The 17,600-nt window shown below is 48.8% G+C and overlaps 1 protein-coding gene across 2 annotated transcripts in view; it reads right to left on the bottom strand.

Annotated features, from left to right (window-relative positions):
• Window positions 1-724: 724 nt before the first annotated feature.
• Window positions 725-17,600, bottom strand: part of LOC126517972 (pancreatic triacylglycerol lipase-like) — a 116,117-nt gene continuing 99,241 nt past the window's right edge. The window contains exons 5-10 of one of the 2 annotated variants that reach the window (XM_050167807.3): window positions 17,582-17,600; window positions 7,495-7,608; window positions 5,151-5,411; window positions 4,192-4,324; window positions 2,929-3,159; window positions 725-1,116 (exon numbers count right to left, since the gene is read on the bottom strand). The exon at window positions 17,582-17,600 is cut by the window's right edge and continues 101 nt beyond it. In XM_050167807.3, the coding sequence (XP_050023764.1) occupies window positions 1,014-1,116; window positions 2,929-3,159; window positions 4,192-4,324; window positions 5,151-5,411; window positions 7,495-7,608; window positions 17,582-17,600 (861 nt within the window). In that variant the 3' untranslated portion in view covers window positions 725-1,013. The remainder of the gene's footprint in view (window positions 1,117-2,928; window positions 3,160-4,191; window positions 4,325-5,150; window positions 5,412-7,494; window positions 7,609-17,581) is intronic. The other variant, XM_050167808.3, reaches the window with a different exon arrangement.

Raw genomic sequence — 17,600 nt, 5'->3', positions numbered from 1 at the left:
TGCCGATGAGTGAACTCTTTTATCCTTGAGAAAGGCCTTGCATCCCGAAGGGCCGACAACACAGTCCTTATGTAACAGCGGTCCGTGAACGTATATATATATATATATATATATATATATATATATATATATATATATATATATATATATATATATATATATATATATATATATATATAGCCACGAAGATTCACTTCCTTCTTTAATATGCGAGTCACTATTTTTGCAGACAGCTACTGCACACATGTTTCCTCCACCAATAAACCGTTTTGCAGCATGAATGGAGCTCAGTACGTTAGCGAACACCCAGTTACATTTCCGACAGCTGATCACACAGCAGCGAGGCAGTAGCAGTAATGGTATCGTAGTCGTGCGCTTTCGCTGAGGCAGCGTGAGGCGCACCGCCGAAAGCGCCACCTCGTTTCTCTAGCGCTAACTGCTCCGCGAAAGGGTTCTATAGTATACCAAGGTTTCACCGCAAAGAGGTGCGACGTACCGTCTTTCGCGACTTTCTGTGCCAGATAATAATTCATGCTCTAACTCCGAATATCAGGCTACATTTTGTCACAATAAATCGTGCTCTTTTCATTTCCGTCAAAATCTAATGACACGCTATGCGCGCTTGTCGCGGTCCCTCTAATAGGAAAGTTCAGCTTCAGACGATGGTGGCGGGCCCTCGAGTCTCCCGAAGGAAACGGTGTCAAGACCACACAAGAGGACGGACTTCGTAACAATCGTTCTTTTAATTGGCGACATTTCAACATTATACGGCGTAACAATTAAGTGAGGGGGGGCCCCAGTTTTCTGCGGAGCCCATTGTTGTGCTCTCCCCCTGCGTGTATCATCTTTACAACCCTCCTCCCCCTCCCCCAACAGCCGGGGGCCTCGTCCCGAAGGTTGGCGAGGTCGTTCGTGTATGGCACGGCCGACGACTACTCTTGGTTGACGGTCTCTCCTCCTCCCCCTCCGCTGCGGATGTTGGAAGGCGAGGAGACGCGCCGGCGCGCCTTGGCTCAAGGGTTCGAGGAGCCGACCTCGAACTCGCAGCTGCCTCCGGTGAACAGGGTCTTGGCGACACTGGGTTGCAGGAAGGTGCCTTCGCCGCAGAACACGAACCTGCGAAGGGGGGGGGGGGGGACGCGCGAGAAGACACGTGAATTAGGCGAGACCGTCTCAAAACTTATGAAATTGCGTGGTTTAGCATTCCGGAACTGGCACAGCTCTTTCTGAGGGACACCCCGCCGTGGTTGCTTAGTGCATGCTCTGCGCTGCTAAGCACGAGGTCACGGGATCGAGTCCGCATTTCGTTGGGAGGCTAAACGAAAAAAAAAAAAAGCAAAAAAAGAAAGCCCGTGTACCGTGCGTTGGGGGCACGTTAAAGAACTCCAGGTGGTCAAAATTATTACGAGTCCCCCAACTACGGTGTGCCTCATAATAAGATCGTATAGTTATGGCACGTAAAACCCTAGAGTAGAATTTCTGAAATTTCTGAGGAACGTCGTGGCAGAGGCCGGCACACTCGCTCACGAATACGACGACTCAAGCTCAGCTCTCACTTATTTCACAGGTGTGACATGGAGCATTAGTGAGTGACAAAGGGGATATGCATGGGCGCTAGTGCGAACGGGAGTGAGTGCAGCTTCAACGTGACTGTGAGCTAAAGTGCGTTACGGTGAGTTTGAGCAGACGTATAAGTATACGTCTATATAGTATACGTATATATATAGCATAAGCATACGTCTACGTATATAGTATGGGGCGAATGTGTGTGTGTGTGCGCGTGCGCGCGCGTGTGTGTAATAGCCGGCGAGTGGAAGTGGAAATGGGGCACGAGTGGGAAACGTGATCACCCACGATTGGCGAATGAACAGTGAGTATACGTAGCCTACGAAAATATTGGCGAGTAAGTATCAACTTATTTTGCCGACCTGTGTGCCGTAATAAAGGGGGTGCACAATAATTTTGACCACAATTGGCATTCTTTAACAGTCAGTATCAAAGTACACTCAGTACACTACCTCTCTCTCTCTCTCTCTCTCTCTCCATATATATATATATATATATATATATATATATATATATATATATATATATATATATATATATATATATATATATATATATCATTTTGGTTTGTAAGCAATCGGACATGGCGTGCAGGCAAAAAGAGTAGAATGCCGTGACACTTCAATTATTCGCTGTTCTCCTCTTCTAACGATCTTAGCAAAGCAATTACGTTTGAAAACTCGGTCACGACCTTTAATTTGGCCTGTCACGAAAATTCACGCTAGTATAGTTGACATGCTACGCTCTCCATAGACAGCGCAATGGACTTCTCACGAGAAACAAAACTTGAATGCGTTTGAATCTTTCTGGCTCAATGGTTCCTGTAAGAATCGTAATGCTTTACAGAAGAAATATCCGAAGTGAAGAAAAACAACAATGCAAAGGCATTGTCAGCAATGCTATAATTACATCATTTGTCGATTTGTGCCGAAGATAAACAGAGTAATTCAGAAATATCCGTGCCTCGCATCGCGCTCACATTCCAGACCTCTCCTCTGTCTTTCTGAGGTATGCCGTAATAGCGCATCACCTGCCATGACTGGCACAAAAAAGAATTGTCTTGCAAGTATTCCGTGGCCATGTCTTTTACCACCACTATGAGACCGAATGAAGAAGTTTGAAGAAGCACAATGGTGGAAGACCTTGAGTTGTTGGCAATTCAAGACAAAAACTTGCAATTATTTGTTAAAAACTCCAGCGGGGAATTTTTCTTTCGTTGTTCTTCCCAACCTTTTGTCGTTCAAATGCACGCAATTCGAAATTTTCACTTCATTGAAAAAAAAAAATCGATCCAGAAAAAGTTAAATTTTCTGTCGCCGATTGCAAAAACACCTGCGTCCCTTTAACCGGTGCCACGCTTACTTCTCTCCGGTGGCGAGGTTGCGAACTTGGACGTAGTCGATCCAGAGCCGGGGTGACTCGTAACCCGGGGTGGCGGCGCCGGGTTGCTGCTGCTGATTGTAGACCTGGTTCTGGTCGGGGTAGAACACCTGGTCCGGCCTCCACTCCAAGTCCAGCCGGATGATGCGGCCCAGGTCTCCGGCGGTCACCAGGAACTCGGACTTCTTTCCCGAGCTGAAGTCGTCGTACTTCCTGCAAGTGGTTCCGCGTTATGCGGGATAACGATTCAACCGGGACACGCCTGTAGCTGTGATTCGCTCAAGACTCTCAGTGGCTTGCGCTAAAGCAAGGTGCGAATGCACTCCCTGGCCGTGGAAAGAAAACTCTCGGAAATTGAATAAAGTATGGGGGAAGCAGTTACTCCCGCTATATGAGTGGCCAGAATTCCTTTTGTTCTTAAGCGTGCGTGGTATTTTTGTGTGTACATACTATCGGCTACAGGTAGGACTGGGAAATGCAGTAGGCTGGTATGATAGGTGTACCAGAAAAAATGAGTAATGCAAGAAGAAGCCGAAGTGAAACCAAGAACAGACGTTATAAGGCGCAGGCTAATCCCTTTGAGTGGGTAAGTTCCACTGCCATTAAGTTTATCATTATCGTAAATATCATGACCTATGGTGTCACGTTTGCAGTTGTGGTACCTTGGCGTGCGTGCGTGTTTGTGTGTTAGTGATAACTCACCCAACCTTCCTGAACCTTAGTGTGGTGTACTAGAAAAAAAAAGGGTACGTGTGCATGACGAAGCTATATGGAGTTGGAACTCGTAGAATAGCGAAGAAAGTTTAGAAGACGGCGAGTAAAGCGCAATAAACCGCGGGACGGAAAAGGTATAGGTGTGCCATTAAGGGACAGGAGAGGGCGGCATTTAATGCTAAACGGGTGTAGCCGATATTCGCGCTGTTATGAAAAAGAAACGATTGGAGTTGGGCGGGTGATGTAACGTATACGTGGAATAGCCGATGATAGAATAAAATAATGAGGCTCCAAGGGAAGAGAAGCGCTGCTGTCGAGGACGGCAGAGGGACAAGATTGTGTGACGGGATTGGGAAACTCGCAGGCACAGTATAGAGTCAGTGGGAGCGAACGAAGGGCAATTGGAGATCGCTGGAAGACGCTTTCCTCCTGCAGTGGACATAAAATGATGGCGGATATGACACGCTGCACGGGAGCTCGTCCTTGAGTTCACGATTTTTGCGGCGTGTCTTGTGGGGAAGCAGTTCGCACCTGATGACGACGTTGGCGAGCGAGGCCTCCGGTCTGGATCCCTGCAGGTGGACGTACAGGTTGCCCCGGTTGCCGTGCTGCTTGCGAGTCTCCTCCGTGCTGGACACGCCGATCTGCACGTGGTACTGGTTGCCTGCAGCAGAGATAGGGAGGGAGGAGGAGCGCGGTGTTTTGTGTATTTCCATTCACTGCACTCGATTATTTCTCTTTTTATGTCTCTCTCGTCTTCTGTTAGTCTTATGTTGGACGCGCTGCTCATCAGTTTGAGAATTAGCTAATCAGCACGAGAAAAGTAGCTATTCTAGAATCCTTTTACGCGCACGTCTTTCTTCGCTGGATATCGAGTCCTCGAGTCTCCTAGTGCAGCCAGAAGGGTTAAATCGTGCCCGCGATCAGGTGATCTCTCGGTTTACATCGGTGACGTGTGCGCATCTGGGGTTTAGGAATGACTCCCGCAGCTTCGCGCATGTGGACAGAAGGCGACAACGTTAACACATCGGCCTACTTTGCGGACAAAACTCACGTGTATCGTTAAAAGAGTGGTCACATGCGCACTCGCACAAAAAGAAAGAAAGAAAGAAAAAGAAACCGTGCCAAGCACCGCCCTGTTTCAGAGTCGTCTCTGGCAGGTATCTACTGACTGTATTGCAATGAGTGGCAGTGAGTACAGCCGCGAGGCTTTTGCACAAAGCTACCGGACTCCGAAAGACCGGAGATTATGCAGTACGAGAGGACACGAATCAGACACACGCACTCGGCGCTGGCTTGACGCGAGAAGTCTGCACCTTTTATCTCGTCGGACTACTCGGCGAAGTTGCGTCGTTAAACAGATAGCGAGGAGACATCGACACATGAAGGTCGTCACTTCACGTATCGCGCATTCTCGCGCGGTTTACATCCGTCCCCAATGTGTAAGCCTGCCACTGCCAAAGAGCGGGACGCCCGAGGAAAGTACTCACGGCAGTAGGGCGTGGTGGAGGACGTCGTGAGGAACATGCGCACACTGCGGCTCTCGTCGGCGAAGCGTCGCCAGTCGACGGCCCGGTAGCCCATGGGCGCGCACTGCATGCCGTCGGCGCCGCAGCCGGACCCGCAGGCGCCCACCGTGAAGTTCTCGTAGCTGTCGCAGGCGAACCCGTAGAAGGGACAGTCGCTGTTCACCGACTCGGTGAAGTACTGCTGCGAGCGCTGGTCGTTGCAGGTCACGTAGCGCCTCACGCCTGCCGGTTTCAGGGAGTGGGCAAGGATGGTGTTTGGGAGGGCAGGGAAAGCGGGTTGGTTTCAAGGGAAAAAAAAGGGGGGGCAGTGCAATGGGGGTAGCCGGGACACACGGTAGGACACACGGGTAGGCAACATAAATGCGTGGGAGGGTGTGGGGTTTTGTGGGCATGGCGCGCAGTGGCCGAACGTGAAGTAGGGAAAGAAGGAAGTGAGGGAAGCAGGAGGAGATGACATGGGGACGGGAAATGGGAGCGATGGGAGATATGGGCAGGTCGGACAAGAAAGTCGGAAGGACAGTCAGGGGACAAGCAGATTCGTTGTAAAGCGGTCAAACCGTTGATTGGAAAGCCAATCAGCGGTGGACGGGAAATGGCACGCATAGTGCGTCGAAAAGAATGATTATGGTAGTCAAGGTAAGAAGGTTCAGAAGTGTGAAACGAATGTTCCGAGAGTCAGGGCACATTGTAAGAAAAAAAGGGGAATGGAGGATGGAAACGGGGTGAAAGCGGCAGAGCGGACGCAGTCAACAGAAGAGGTGGCAAACAAGCAAACAAATAAGAGAAACGCGATTTGTGAAAGGGGCAGATTTTGAATGTAACTCGAGAACAGGGGCGCGGTGGGGAGGGGAGGTCAAGGATACACGAAAATGTGGTAGCCGAAGCGGGAAGGTGGTGAAGTGGTTTGAAGACATGTGGCAGGTGGCACGAAGATTGCATGGGTGACGATGCATGCATGGAGGAAATAAAACATGGCACAAGGTGTGAGGGAGAGTGTACATAGTGATTCAGGGCAGTGCGATGCATGCGGCGTGCAACGAAGGATTAGGAGTAGGGAAAAAGGGAGTGAGGGAGACGTGGGAAGAGTAGGGAAGGTGAGAGAGAAATACAAAGGGTGCTGCAGAATGTATGGCTTCGCTGTGCGCGTGTGGCAGTGTTAGGCACCAAATGAGCAAGAATAGATGAACTTCTCACAGTAGACGCGTCCATCCGTGGATTCACGTGGTGGAAACCGTCATCAGGAAAACTTGCGTCATGGGCGGACGAAACCATTGCGTGTAAACTGCTTATATTACATGGTGTTACAACCGGGCTCTCATATAGAGGGATGAATGATAGCTCCAGCCATGTGCTGGTGGCTACGCGACAAAAACGCAAGAACGCGATATGTCCACTCTAGAATGTGAGACATGCACTGAACCTGGTTTCACACTACGCGAAGTAAAATTTTCTGATCTGGTGACTTTTCTTGGACGCCATGCAACTTGACCTACGGACACCTGCCCGAAGGGGGTGGTCTTGCTTATGGCAAACATATACAGTGGGCCCCAATCTCACAAACAGTTACTTAGAACTGCTTCTGTTAAAGGCGCAGAGCATTCTCCTTTAAGATTTCGGAGAAAGATATGGACTCTAAAGCTAGAAAGGGTACTTCTGCATCATGGGTGAGACCCTTATGTTTGTAGGGGTTGCTGGGCATGAAATAAATTTCAAGCGCCTCGCATTCCTGACATCACCGCACTTCCGCTGTTGACTCTTCATGACTAACTCGTGGCCACTCCAAATAACCACAGTCCGTCTTTTTTGAGAGTGTAAAAAGAAACAGTAATTCGGGGAAGAAGAAAATTCTGGATGATGTGACAGAAACATTTAAAGTGGGTCACAATCCATGAGGTGAAAGAGCACTCCGTTTTCCCGCGTGGTTTCATATTCCCGTGTGGCTACGGAGGTCACGGAATTTAAACAAAATATTCATTCGCCTCCCTCCTTGATGTACCAAACATCACACTTTGCGTCACATTTAGCTCAGAGTGCACCCCGTCCGTGCGTTCTACCAAGCACGAGTTATCAACTTTGATTGCCGGCAAACCGCTCTTTAAAAAAAGAATACAAACAATAAAATCATGGCTTCCGCGGGCAACCAAAGTCAACGTCTGCACATATGACCGGCACAGTTTAGATCAGTGAACCGTCGTTCCCTCCGTGAACACTAGCTTGCACAGACGTGAGGATCGTGCATTCTGAGCGTGAGTGCGAGAGTGAGTAGATAGCGCATAGGCAGAAGCAGCAGCATGTGGCAGCCTACCGTAGACCCAACCGTCGTGCCTGAGGAACTCCTGACCTGGTTCTTGGCACTCCAGGGGCAGACCGCCGTTAGGGTAGAAGTCCACGTGGCCGTAGTCCTGAACCGTCGGCCGGTCTGCGAATAAAGAAAGCAGCAGCAGCGTTTGAATTCGCGCTTACGAGAGGATCGGTTACACGCATTGTGGGCGATGGAACAAAAATTGATGGCGCATTCATCCTGCATTCATCCTGCCAACTGTAACGGGGTCGGGACCTCGTTAAGTTGCTCAAGCTTTTAGTTCCTTTCTCCTCCTATCCAAAGGAAATAAAGTTGATTGATTGATTGATTGATTGATTGATTGATTGATTGATTGATTGATTGATTGATTGATTGATTGATTGATTGATTGATTGATTGATTGATTGATCGATCGATCGATCATTCGGAGATGCTTGGCGACGTTAGCGCGATTAGCAATATCTTTTTTTATGACGGGCACAGTAACAGTTGATATTGTGTTTTGAATGTTATTACCGTCATTATTATGATTATTGTACCATACGTCATTCACGAAACCTTGTGGGCACATCAGAAAATGCAAGTGGCAATCTCTCTGCCATGTCCACAATGCCGAATGATACCACGACACCGTACACCTGGTTGTAATCATTGCACCCAAGTTTAGACTACATAGCCGCCACCCTCACTATCCCTAGTATCCTGGCTGTAACTTCCTTTCAATTGCTACCCATCAAGCGGCATCGCCCGACGTGACGTGCAATCCTTCAGAATTAAGACTTTTTATCGATGGCGCACTCAGTCGTGTACTCAAGTTCTCGAGCGGTTTGGGTAGTTTGGCAGAGGAGGAATGAGCATTAAACTCGCATTCTCATTTCAACCAACCTTCAACCAGTCGTATACCTGGGTGATTGTCGAAAGGGTTCGACAAAAAAAAAAAGTAAATAAATGAACAAAATAATAAAAAAAAGAAAACCAACGAGAGTCGTCGGTACGCAATCGACAAGACTTCAGAAGTTCCTGGAATGAGTTGGAGCTTTTCTATGTGGATTTCGATTGTGACATAAGGCTTAACGCGTTTACACGGTCCCTGTTCCATCCGTGTCCACGAATGACAAAAAAAAAAAGAGAGAGAGAGAGAGAAAACGCTTTGTGGTGATTTAGGGGTAAATGCGAGAAAAAGTGCGTGAGCATTGGGTCACACCTCTTTGAAGTCCCGGATCTATCATTTAAACCATGCTCTTCGAGGAGCGAAGTGCAACTACTGACAGTGATCCGGAGTAGACCACCGTCAGTTGCAATATATATATATATATATATAATACTCAACAGCATTAGGCTTGAGGAGCTCCAGAATTGCTTCGAACAGTGGGAGAAAAGGTTAGAGAAGTGTATTGACTCCGTTAAAGATTGCATCCAAGGGAAATATCGGTCTCCTGTTTGGTTACGTTTATTTTTGTTTTTTTCGAGACAGTCTGTTCTTTTTTTAGTCCGCCTTCGTATTGGGCTACGTAAGAAAACGTTCGTTTCATGGAGCCCGATCTTATCACCGAGGACTCAGACTAATGCGTGCGCGTGCGTAAGAGAACAAAGCGGCGAGAAAACGAGCGTGGAAAACCTTAAAGGCATGCTAAATAGAAATATAATTTGAACTGTTTTAGTAAATTGTACTTCTGCAGATAGAAAAAGAAAAAAATTGCAGTTTCGCCCGAAAGGCGAAGCATCGATAGCGACAGCAAATTATGAGACGGATGTATACAAAGTATAAGGATATTAGTTTTGTTGGCCCTATAAACTGGTAAACATTCGCTTACTAAGTTAAAAAGCATGGTGTCACGCGCACACAGGCAAGCATGAACGCATCTCGCTCGACGACCGCGGACACTCGCTGTCGAAACGCTGGCGTAAGGACGCGCGGCAGCAGCAGCGAGCGAATTGACCTTCGTGCTGCCTCTCGCTTCATCAATTTTTTTTTAATTATGGGGTTTTACGTACCAAAACCACTTTCTGATTGTGAGGCACACCGTAGTGGAGGGCTTCGGAAATTTTGACCGCCTGGGGTTCTTTAACGTGCGCCTAAATCTAAGCACACGGGTGTTTTCGCATTTCGCCCCCGTCGAAATGCTGCCGCCGTGGCCCAATTCGGTGCCAACAATTCAGCGGCGAGAGCACAACGCACACGAAGCTATCAGCCCTCGGCGCAGCTAGACTTGGACTTTGTTGCCATAGCAGATCGCTTTCAAGATAGGGCCCGCGCTGCCGCGCCATACGCAGCCGCCATCGGATTAGGAACACCCCCGGTGCCTGCTCCTCGAGCTCGCACGTGATCGAGCCACCTTCCTGGGCTCACCCTCGCACGCTTTTACTCCCACACACAACATATGGCGCGCAGGCACTTTGTTATCGCACTTGTACTTTATACGGAACATCACGGCGACGGCGGAAATGCACATGGATGTCCGCATAACTGCTATCACAATAAAACGTTTTATCGCGCTAAGAAGCCTGGCAAGCCAGGGGAGAGGCACAAACGAAAAATGGGTGGCGTTGCGGCCTTGGAGCTTCCCCACCGGCACGCGCCATGACGTCACGAATCTCGAATGGTGTCATGCTGGAGCCAAGTTAATTCTTATTGGTAAACATGGATTGCATTGTATTCTAAGGGAGCCGAAGGCTGAACTTAGTCAGCTTCACGAGCTCTCACTGAATCACAACGGCCCAAACACAATATTCTACGAAATCTCATGAGATTTACCTACCAGCGGTGGCGTTTTGGCACGACGTTAAAAATAGAAGGCACTTTGAGATTCATCCTTTGTTCTAGATTAAACAATTAGTTATCGTAAAATTATAAAAAAAGGAAGTTTTGAAACAATATCAGTCTACATTGATTTAATGCAGTTATTTATTGCGTCTTTAAATGCAACCAAAATAACACCAGCTGGCGCAGTAGAGAAAACGGCACGACCTTTACCAACGGCGACAATGACAACTCGCCAACGATTATTCCACGATGGCTGACACGCTGTGAATCGTGACTGTGCAGCGTGAGGACGGTACCAAATAGCGACAAGGGGCATGCGAGTTGAGGAAGTACACGCCCTTGACGGAAGTCGCTGTAAAAGTGCAGACGCATAAGTCAACCATTGATAATCTTGGGCAGAAATGCTGCTACGAGTGTTAATTTCGCCTCGCGAAATGCGAGAAACACCCAGATTTAGGCGCGCGTTAAAGGACCCCAGGTGGTCCGAATTTCCAGAGTCCCTCACGAAGGCGTGCTTCATAATGGGATCGTGGTTCTGGCGCGTAAAACCCCGATAATTTTTCAAAGTTCGGCTCGCAACGAAGCTTGTCAAAGCTGACACTGTCACTATACAGCACTGGTAATTAAATTAGCGCTGCAAACTCATTCGCGCATCGCCCGCGACAGCACCGCGGTGCCGCCGCATCATCGTGACGTCATGTAGGGTCTTCAAGCGTGCGTTCCGAACGGTGCGCGCAGAGGAGACACGTCACCACACGTTCGCGAAGGGCTCTATAAAAACTGATTTCGCGCAGAAAGCAAGTCGAGCGCGGAACGGACGCAACAAAAATGAAACAAGGCGAGAAGTGGGAGCCGAGCTGGTTTCGCAACAGGCGTTGAGCGTTTGCCGAATGGCCCTGACACGCATGTGCGTTTGCAGAAAAAAAAACAGAAATGAACAATTAGTAAAGAATGCGGGATTAAAACACAATAATGAGCAACCGGCTGCTGTCATGGCGCGGTATATGCAGCTGAGGCGGTGCAATCCCTTCGGACACCGTGAATGGCGTGGAATTAAAGGCGGAGCAAATGGGAGCACGTTGTTTGCTTTGCTGCCATATTCCTATTACTATGTGTCACGCACACACACACACGGACACGCACACACGGACACGCACACGCACACACTACAATTTGTCGCATCTCAGAAAGCGTTCCTAGAGCCAAGCACACGCCGATAACCCGTGACGCTTCTATTCTCGTTGCATGTAGTTTTCCACTTGAAAGGCTCGCCTATTTCGCGCAGTTTGTTTAGCGCACTCGTGCTCGGGCCAAACGCTTCCCGTGGTGACCAGGAGTGCGGCACCATTGTCGCGACGAGGAATTTCTTTTGTTTCACGCGCCGTGGGCTCCAACGAGGACCACGTTCGGTTCTATAATGAAGACATTGTCTCCAGCGCGCCTCGTGGCGGAAGTCGGTGGCGGTGGCCCGATGCTTTCGCGTCTTGTTTGCGCGACTTTCCGTTCGGCTCGTGTGCAAAGGACGCGTATATCGGCCCGCGTGCGACAAAGGAGTCCGGGTGGTGGTGTCGCCCGAACTTTTGTTTCTCTTCTCCCCGCGGCGTATAGATGACTTCCGCGTCATAACCAGGTTTCGTGCAGCTCAGGGCCACACCGCCAGCCCACCCACCCACGGCGCACATCTTGGAGACAAATAGCGCGAGATGAGGTCACGTGGGGGGGGGGGGCGATAGAATGTCGCCGAGCGGAGTACAGTTCCTGCGTTGGCCGAACGGAACAGCAGTCGGCCTATTTCTTTCTCCTTACTCGAGATAGTAAGTTCCTGCATTGGTTCGCGAAAAAATTACGTTGTCTGAAGCCTCTTGTGTATCATACGTGCCTCCGAGATGTCCGATCACGTAAAATTTTAATTGCGATAACAAGATCAATATATTTAGACTTCCCAGTGTTCCGTGTCAACTTGTCTCTGAAGCCTTTCATCTGTCAGTCGTCAAATCACGCAAGAAACAAAACGAGAAAAAAATTGACGCATGACGTTCGCCGAAATCTCTGAGGCCACAGGCATCAGTCGTTCACGCTCCCGTTTCTTCGCAAGCTCGTTGTTTATTCGAAAAGTCGTTCTGTGCATGCGCGCGACTGTGTGCACTTGCGTGACTGTTCTCACATTGCGTCGCGTATACCGTTTGCAAATACCTGAAGTTCGGAACAAAGCCGCTCACGGAGCTTCCGAGCTGGTTTTCACAGACTCCATGGAGGCGCTGTCAGGCGTCTATACAAAGTGACAACTTGCCAGCCCCCATGGCCTCAGCCATCACTGGGTGGTAATCGTACTCCATAAAGATAGTGTGGATACCAAGTCGCGCGGCCATGCCTGGTCATGCCAAAGCTGACCAGCTTGCCGTGAGGCTCTTTACTGGGCGCCTGTCATTGTAGGGTCCGCACCTCCAGCGGGCTTACCCACCCCCCTCCCTTACTGTCGGAATCGCGGAACAGACGGCGCGTGCAGCTCCCCCTGTTGCCTTTCCTCAAAACATTTCTCACGCGGCGGCTAGGAATTCTCCTTCGACAAATCTGTCGGGCTCAAGCAAACACGTTGCGTCTGCCCCCGGTGCCGTACACCATGAACCGCTTTACACTCAAAATAGTATTTAAATGTGCAAATGGGCCTGTAACGCGCGCTATTACACCCGTAAGGGATTTAAGGGTGTGACTTCCGCCGCACTGTGCACGTTTCGATGGATGCACGAAAGTTTTTCAAATGCGAATCCTGTCAGCGCAACGTGCAGCGTGTAGTGTGTAGCGTAGTGGGTAGTGTGGTGTAAAAGTTTCGCATTCGTTCGTTTCTGATTACATATTCCCGAATGGTTTCATTTGAGATGGTTCGCAGATTTTCATCTAGCTATAATATTGAGCTAACGTCTGTCGGTGAAGGGAGTTGGTACTACTGTGCGCGACTAGGCCTACTATACATCCCGACAGTACTAAGCTTGCGGCCCCTTTGAACGCTCGGTAACGTGACGACGAGGAAAGGCACGACGAAAAAAGCGACGAAAGCACAGCACTGGGAGAGACGCGCTATAATTGTTAGCGCTTCCTTCAGAGAAACACGGTCGAGTCCACCGGTCGTGACCGCCGTAGGAGGTATTTAGCCGCGTACAGCCACTCCGGTTGACAAACCGGCTAGATCCCTCCTATATACGCACGAAAGGACACGCGCCGCCCGAGCGCCGAAGACAATGAGCTGCCGCCACGCGATGCTATCGGTGCCCTGCGACTCGCCACAGGCACATGCGGCGATCCACGCTTGCCAGCGTGGAGGGGAGCTGAACACGTGCTGCAGCAGCCATAAGGTTTCCAACGAAACATTTCTAGAGGGATCTACGGCGCTAATGTCTAGATGCTGATGATGAGAGCAGAAAAAAGGCAAAAGTGACGCGCTTGTACCCGCCGTGGTTGCTTGGTGGCTGTGGTGCTGGGTTGCTAAACACGAGGTGGCGGGATCGGATCCCGGCCGCGGCGGCCGCATTTCGATGGAGGCGAAAACACCCGTGTACTTAGATTTAGGTGCACGTTAAGAACCCCCAGGTGGTCAAAATTTCCGGAGCCCCCCACTACAGTGTGGGTCATAATGAGATCGTGATTTTGGCGCGTAAAACGCCATAATTTAATTTTTTTTGACGAGCATGATGGCATCCACCACCACGCCGTTTCGAAGGGGATGCTAGTAATATATATCACTCATCTATCTATCTATCTATCTATCTATCTATCTATCTATCTATCTATCTATCTATCTATCTATCTATCTATCTATCTATCTATCTATCTATCTATCTATCTATCTATCTATCTATCTATCTATCTATCTATCTATCTATCTATCTATCTATCTATCTATCTATCTATCTATCTATCTATCTATCTATCTATCTATCTATCTATCTAAGGTCTCTGGTGTAAATATGGCGGCTCAGCCAGCATTAGGTGCTATTCTGGACATTGTCAAACTCTACCGTACTGTTAAATTTTGTATCGCGGCGTTTTGAGCCAATCAGAGACGCCGTAGCAGCCCTGTGGGCCAATCAGAGTGGCCAAGTGGCGAATTCGACAATATGGCGGAATTTTACAATCCCCAGAATGGGGCACCCAATGGGAACGATGGGTATTACGTATGCCTCGACTTCGTCTTTCTGGATTCAAACGGCTAGCTGCGACATTGAAAACCGATATTTTTTCGGCGAACTATTGCGTTATAAATGCTACGGTTCTCAACGACAACACTGGTGCGATTATAGGCTCGTTGCCGTGCTGTGTTTGTGGTGTGTTTGTGGAAAATCGCGATTTTCTTTTTTTTTTCTTGGAAATTTATAAGGACGAAGCGTAATGAACGACGCCTCAGGAATAACCTCAGGAATCTGGAGCAACCAAAGCACGAATGCGTGGACGGATATCAATGTCATCTACCCACCAATCCGATAGTATAGCTCAATAATCGCAGCGCCAGAGTTCCCTCTCTCTCTCTCTCTCTCTCTCTCTCTCTCTCTCTCTATATATATATATATATATATATATATATATATATATATATATATATATATATATATATATATATATATATATATAGGAAACGCCTGCGGCACGCATGCTGCCTCTTAATTACGCGGCCGCGTCCTAATCGCAGGGCAGGAAGTTGGGCTGCGGCGCGCACCCGGGCAAGCTCGCACGTTTGCCCCGCCTGCGGAATCGGCTGCCGGCTTCTGCTGCACGCATCTCCGAGCTGCGCGCTCGCAGGACACAATGACTCCGCGAGCAGGGAACCGAGCCAGGGCGACCGTTCGCCAAGGCGGATCACGTCACCACTCCGCAGGCTGGGTTGGCAAGGGCCGCGACGAGGCTCTCTCTCTGCGTTACACGTCGCTTCCTGCCCGATAAGGAATGCGCACCTGCGCTTCTCGTCACACACACACACACGCAAGCAAAGAATATAGAAGGCTGGATACGGAAGCTGCTGCCTCCGACGAACTCGTAGACTTCGCACGTGTACACGCGGTTTCTGGAAACACTGGACGCACGATGAATGCGAAACAGGCGCGGTGTACAACCGCACACGCCTACAAAACGTTGCCGAGAGGAGGGCCTTGGGACGGGGGGGGAGGCAGGAAGGGGGGGGAATCTGCTGACATCCAGAAGCGAGAACTGAATAGAGTCGCCGTCGCTGTCGAAGAGAAAAACGTCGAAAGCTCGAGCTTCGTCTCAGTCCCGTAGGTTAGTCGCCTGAGGCTGCAAGCGTTGCAAGCCTGTCGGCTGCAAGCCTGTCGTGTGTCGTTCTAACGACGCGCTTAGCTCGCGCTATGCGACATCTCCTGTCGCGAAGCGTCTAGTCGCTCGTTGCCTTCGGCTCGATGCAAATGGGCGCCAACGCAAGTCGCAGCCCGCAGAGCACAGTTGCCCACGAGGGCGTGCCACGAACAAAAAAGCGACCACGTCTTTAACTGGGACGCCCAGATTCGGGAAGCGCTGATACGTTTCACTGTAACCTTAAAGCTTTTGAATACATATGTAAGGGGTGCTTCACTTCTACATTGTCTCTTTCTATTTCTGTCTATACTGATAAAGAAAGAGGTCGCTAATTTTGTGTCTGGACGGCGTAAGAAAAAAAAAAGTAGCTCATATAGAGGGGAGGAACCGAAGCAGGAACGAGTACGCTCTGTTGCCAATAAAAACGGGTTTGTGTTGTGTCGACACCGAGACCTGCTCAAGTCCGAGTAGTCTATATAGGCAGCGCATGCGAAATGAGCGACACGGGTGGTTTTTCCCCTTCATTGCACAGTTGAGCCGAGACTGCGGGGAACGAAGACCTTGCCAATGAGGTCTCGAGGTGAAAAGACCTGATAAGTGCGGTTTCCGCATATGGGAGGATGACCCCTATAGATTAGGATTCGTTACAGAGCGCGACAAATTTTTAAACGTGACATCGAAGGCTGTATACGAGACCTAAAGCGGCGGATGAGAGCAGTTTCATGAAATCTTCGTACATTTCGTAAGAAACCGGAATAGCTTTGCTACAGGCCCAATATCGGCCCGATGTGGTACCCTTTCCAGCGTCTATATAATCGGAATCCCAAAATATGTTCATGGTGGTTATTTATTTATTTACTTCTTTTGAATTTTGATACACAGTACAGATACATCATCCTCAGATAACGCTGTCGGACATTAGGTTGCATCTTTGAGCCGGAATATTCATCGGTAGTTTCATGCTGTGCAGAATACAGTGGACACTACAACGGAATACAAGTTACAATACAATCGAAAAATACAAACCTATATATGTGCCCGCAAATGCAAGTCCGCGCACAAATAATTTTAGATGTTACATTGATAACAAATATTAGTGACAAAATGCCATAGCAATTCTGACAATCGTCTACTAATGCGTAAGCATTCTTTGACTCGGCTGCCACTTCGCTTTTGCTTACTTATTATAGCTAGCTTATGCATGTCTACCGATCGCTACCAAATGTTTGCTATTACAGTATTATAATGATTACATGTGTTAACTTGACCAATTATTCATTTATTTTGCAGATATGCAGCGCGTCACGGTACAGACATATGTTGGTGGGGTACTCGCCAAAGAACGCTCACGCATTAGAATGTGCCATAAGCTATCATATCAGGTATAATCATATCTAGATCATATTAAGGCAACCAAACAAGTGCGTCATTGTAGTACTCCTTTGAAAGCTGATGAGTCAAATGCTATTTCATGGAAGCATTGTTTACTAAAGAAGAAACTTGAAAGTATAATCCCTGATCGTGCCGTACGTGGTACGTGCGTGCGGGGTTGTAATTTTATTTTGCCTAGGACTACATAGGTCGTTTCGTTGAGATAGTAAGTACTATCAAGGTATTCGCGGTTCAGAATTCTTTGTTGGAAAGCTTTTACAGCCTGCCTATACTGAAACGACAATTGTGCTGTATACGTATGTTAAAGAAACGCACGTGGCACACGTCCAGTGACTCAAGTTGCTCCGACGGTTGGTTTTGAACTCTCACCACAGCAACTCAATGCTCTATGCCCATTAGATCACGGACTACCTAGTGAGCCAAGTTGGTCGAAAAACGTTTCGAGGCTCAGTCTGACGGAAATATAGACCCTTAAAGGCGTGGGAGGTGACTCGAACCCGCCACCTCGTTCTCAGCAGCAGAACTGCATAGCCACACACAGCGCCACCGTGGCAAGTCGGAATGAAACAGGAGTAATGTATGTATGTGCAGAACAGAATAGCGCCAAGTAAGGAATTGAGCAGATGTACAGCTTACTTGGACTGGCGTCGAAGCT

Source organism: Dermacentor andersoni, chromosome 11 (genome assembly GCF_023375885.2).
Source record: "Dermacentor andersoni chromosome 11, qqDerAnde1_hic_scaffold, whole genome shotgun sequence".
NCBI lineage: Eukaryota > Metazoa > Arthropoda > Arachnida > Ixodida > Ixodidae > Dermacentor > Dermacentor andersoni.
Note: the sequence above shows the minus strand (reverse complement) of the source record. Positions and strands in the feature narration are given on the sequence as shown.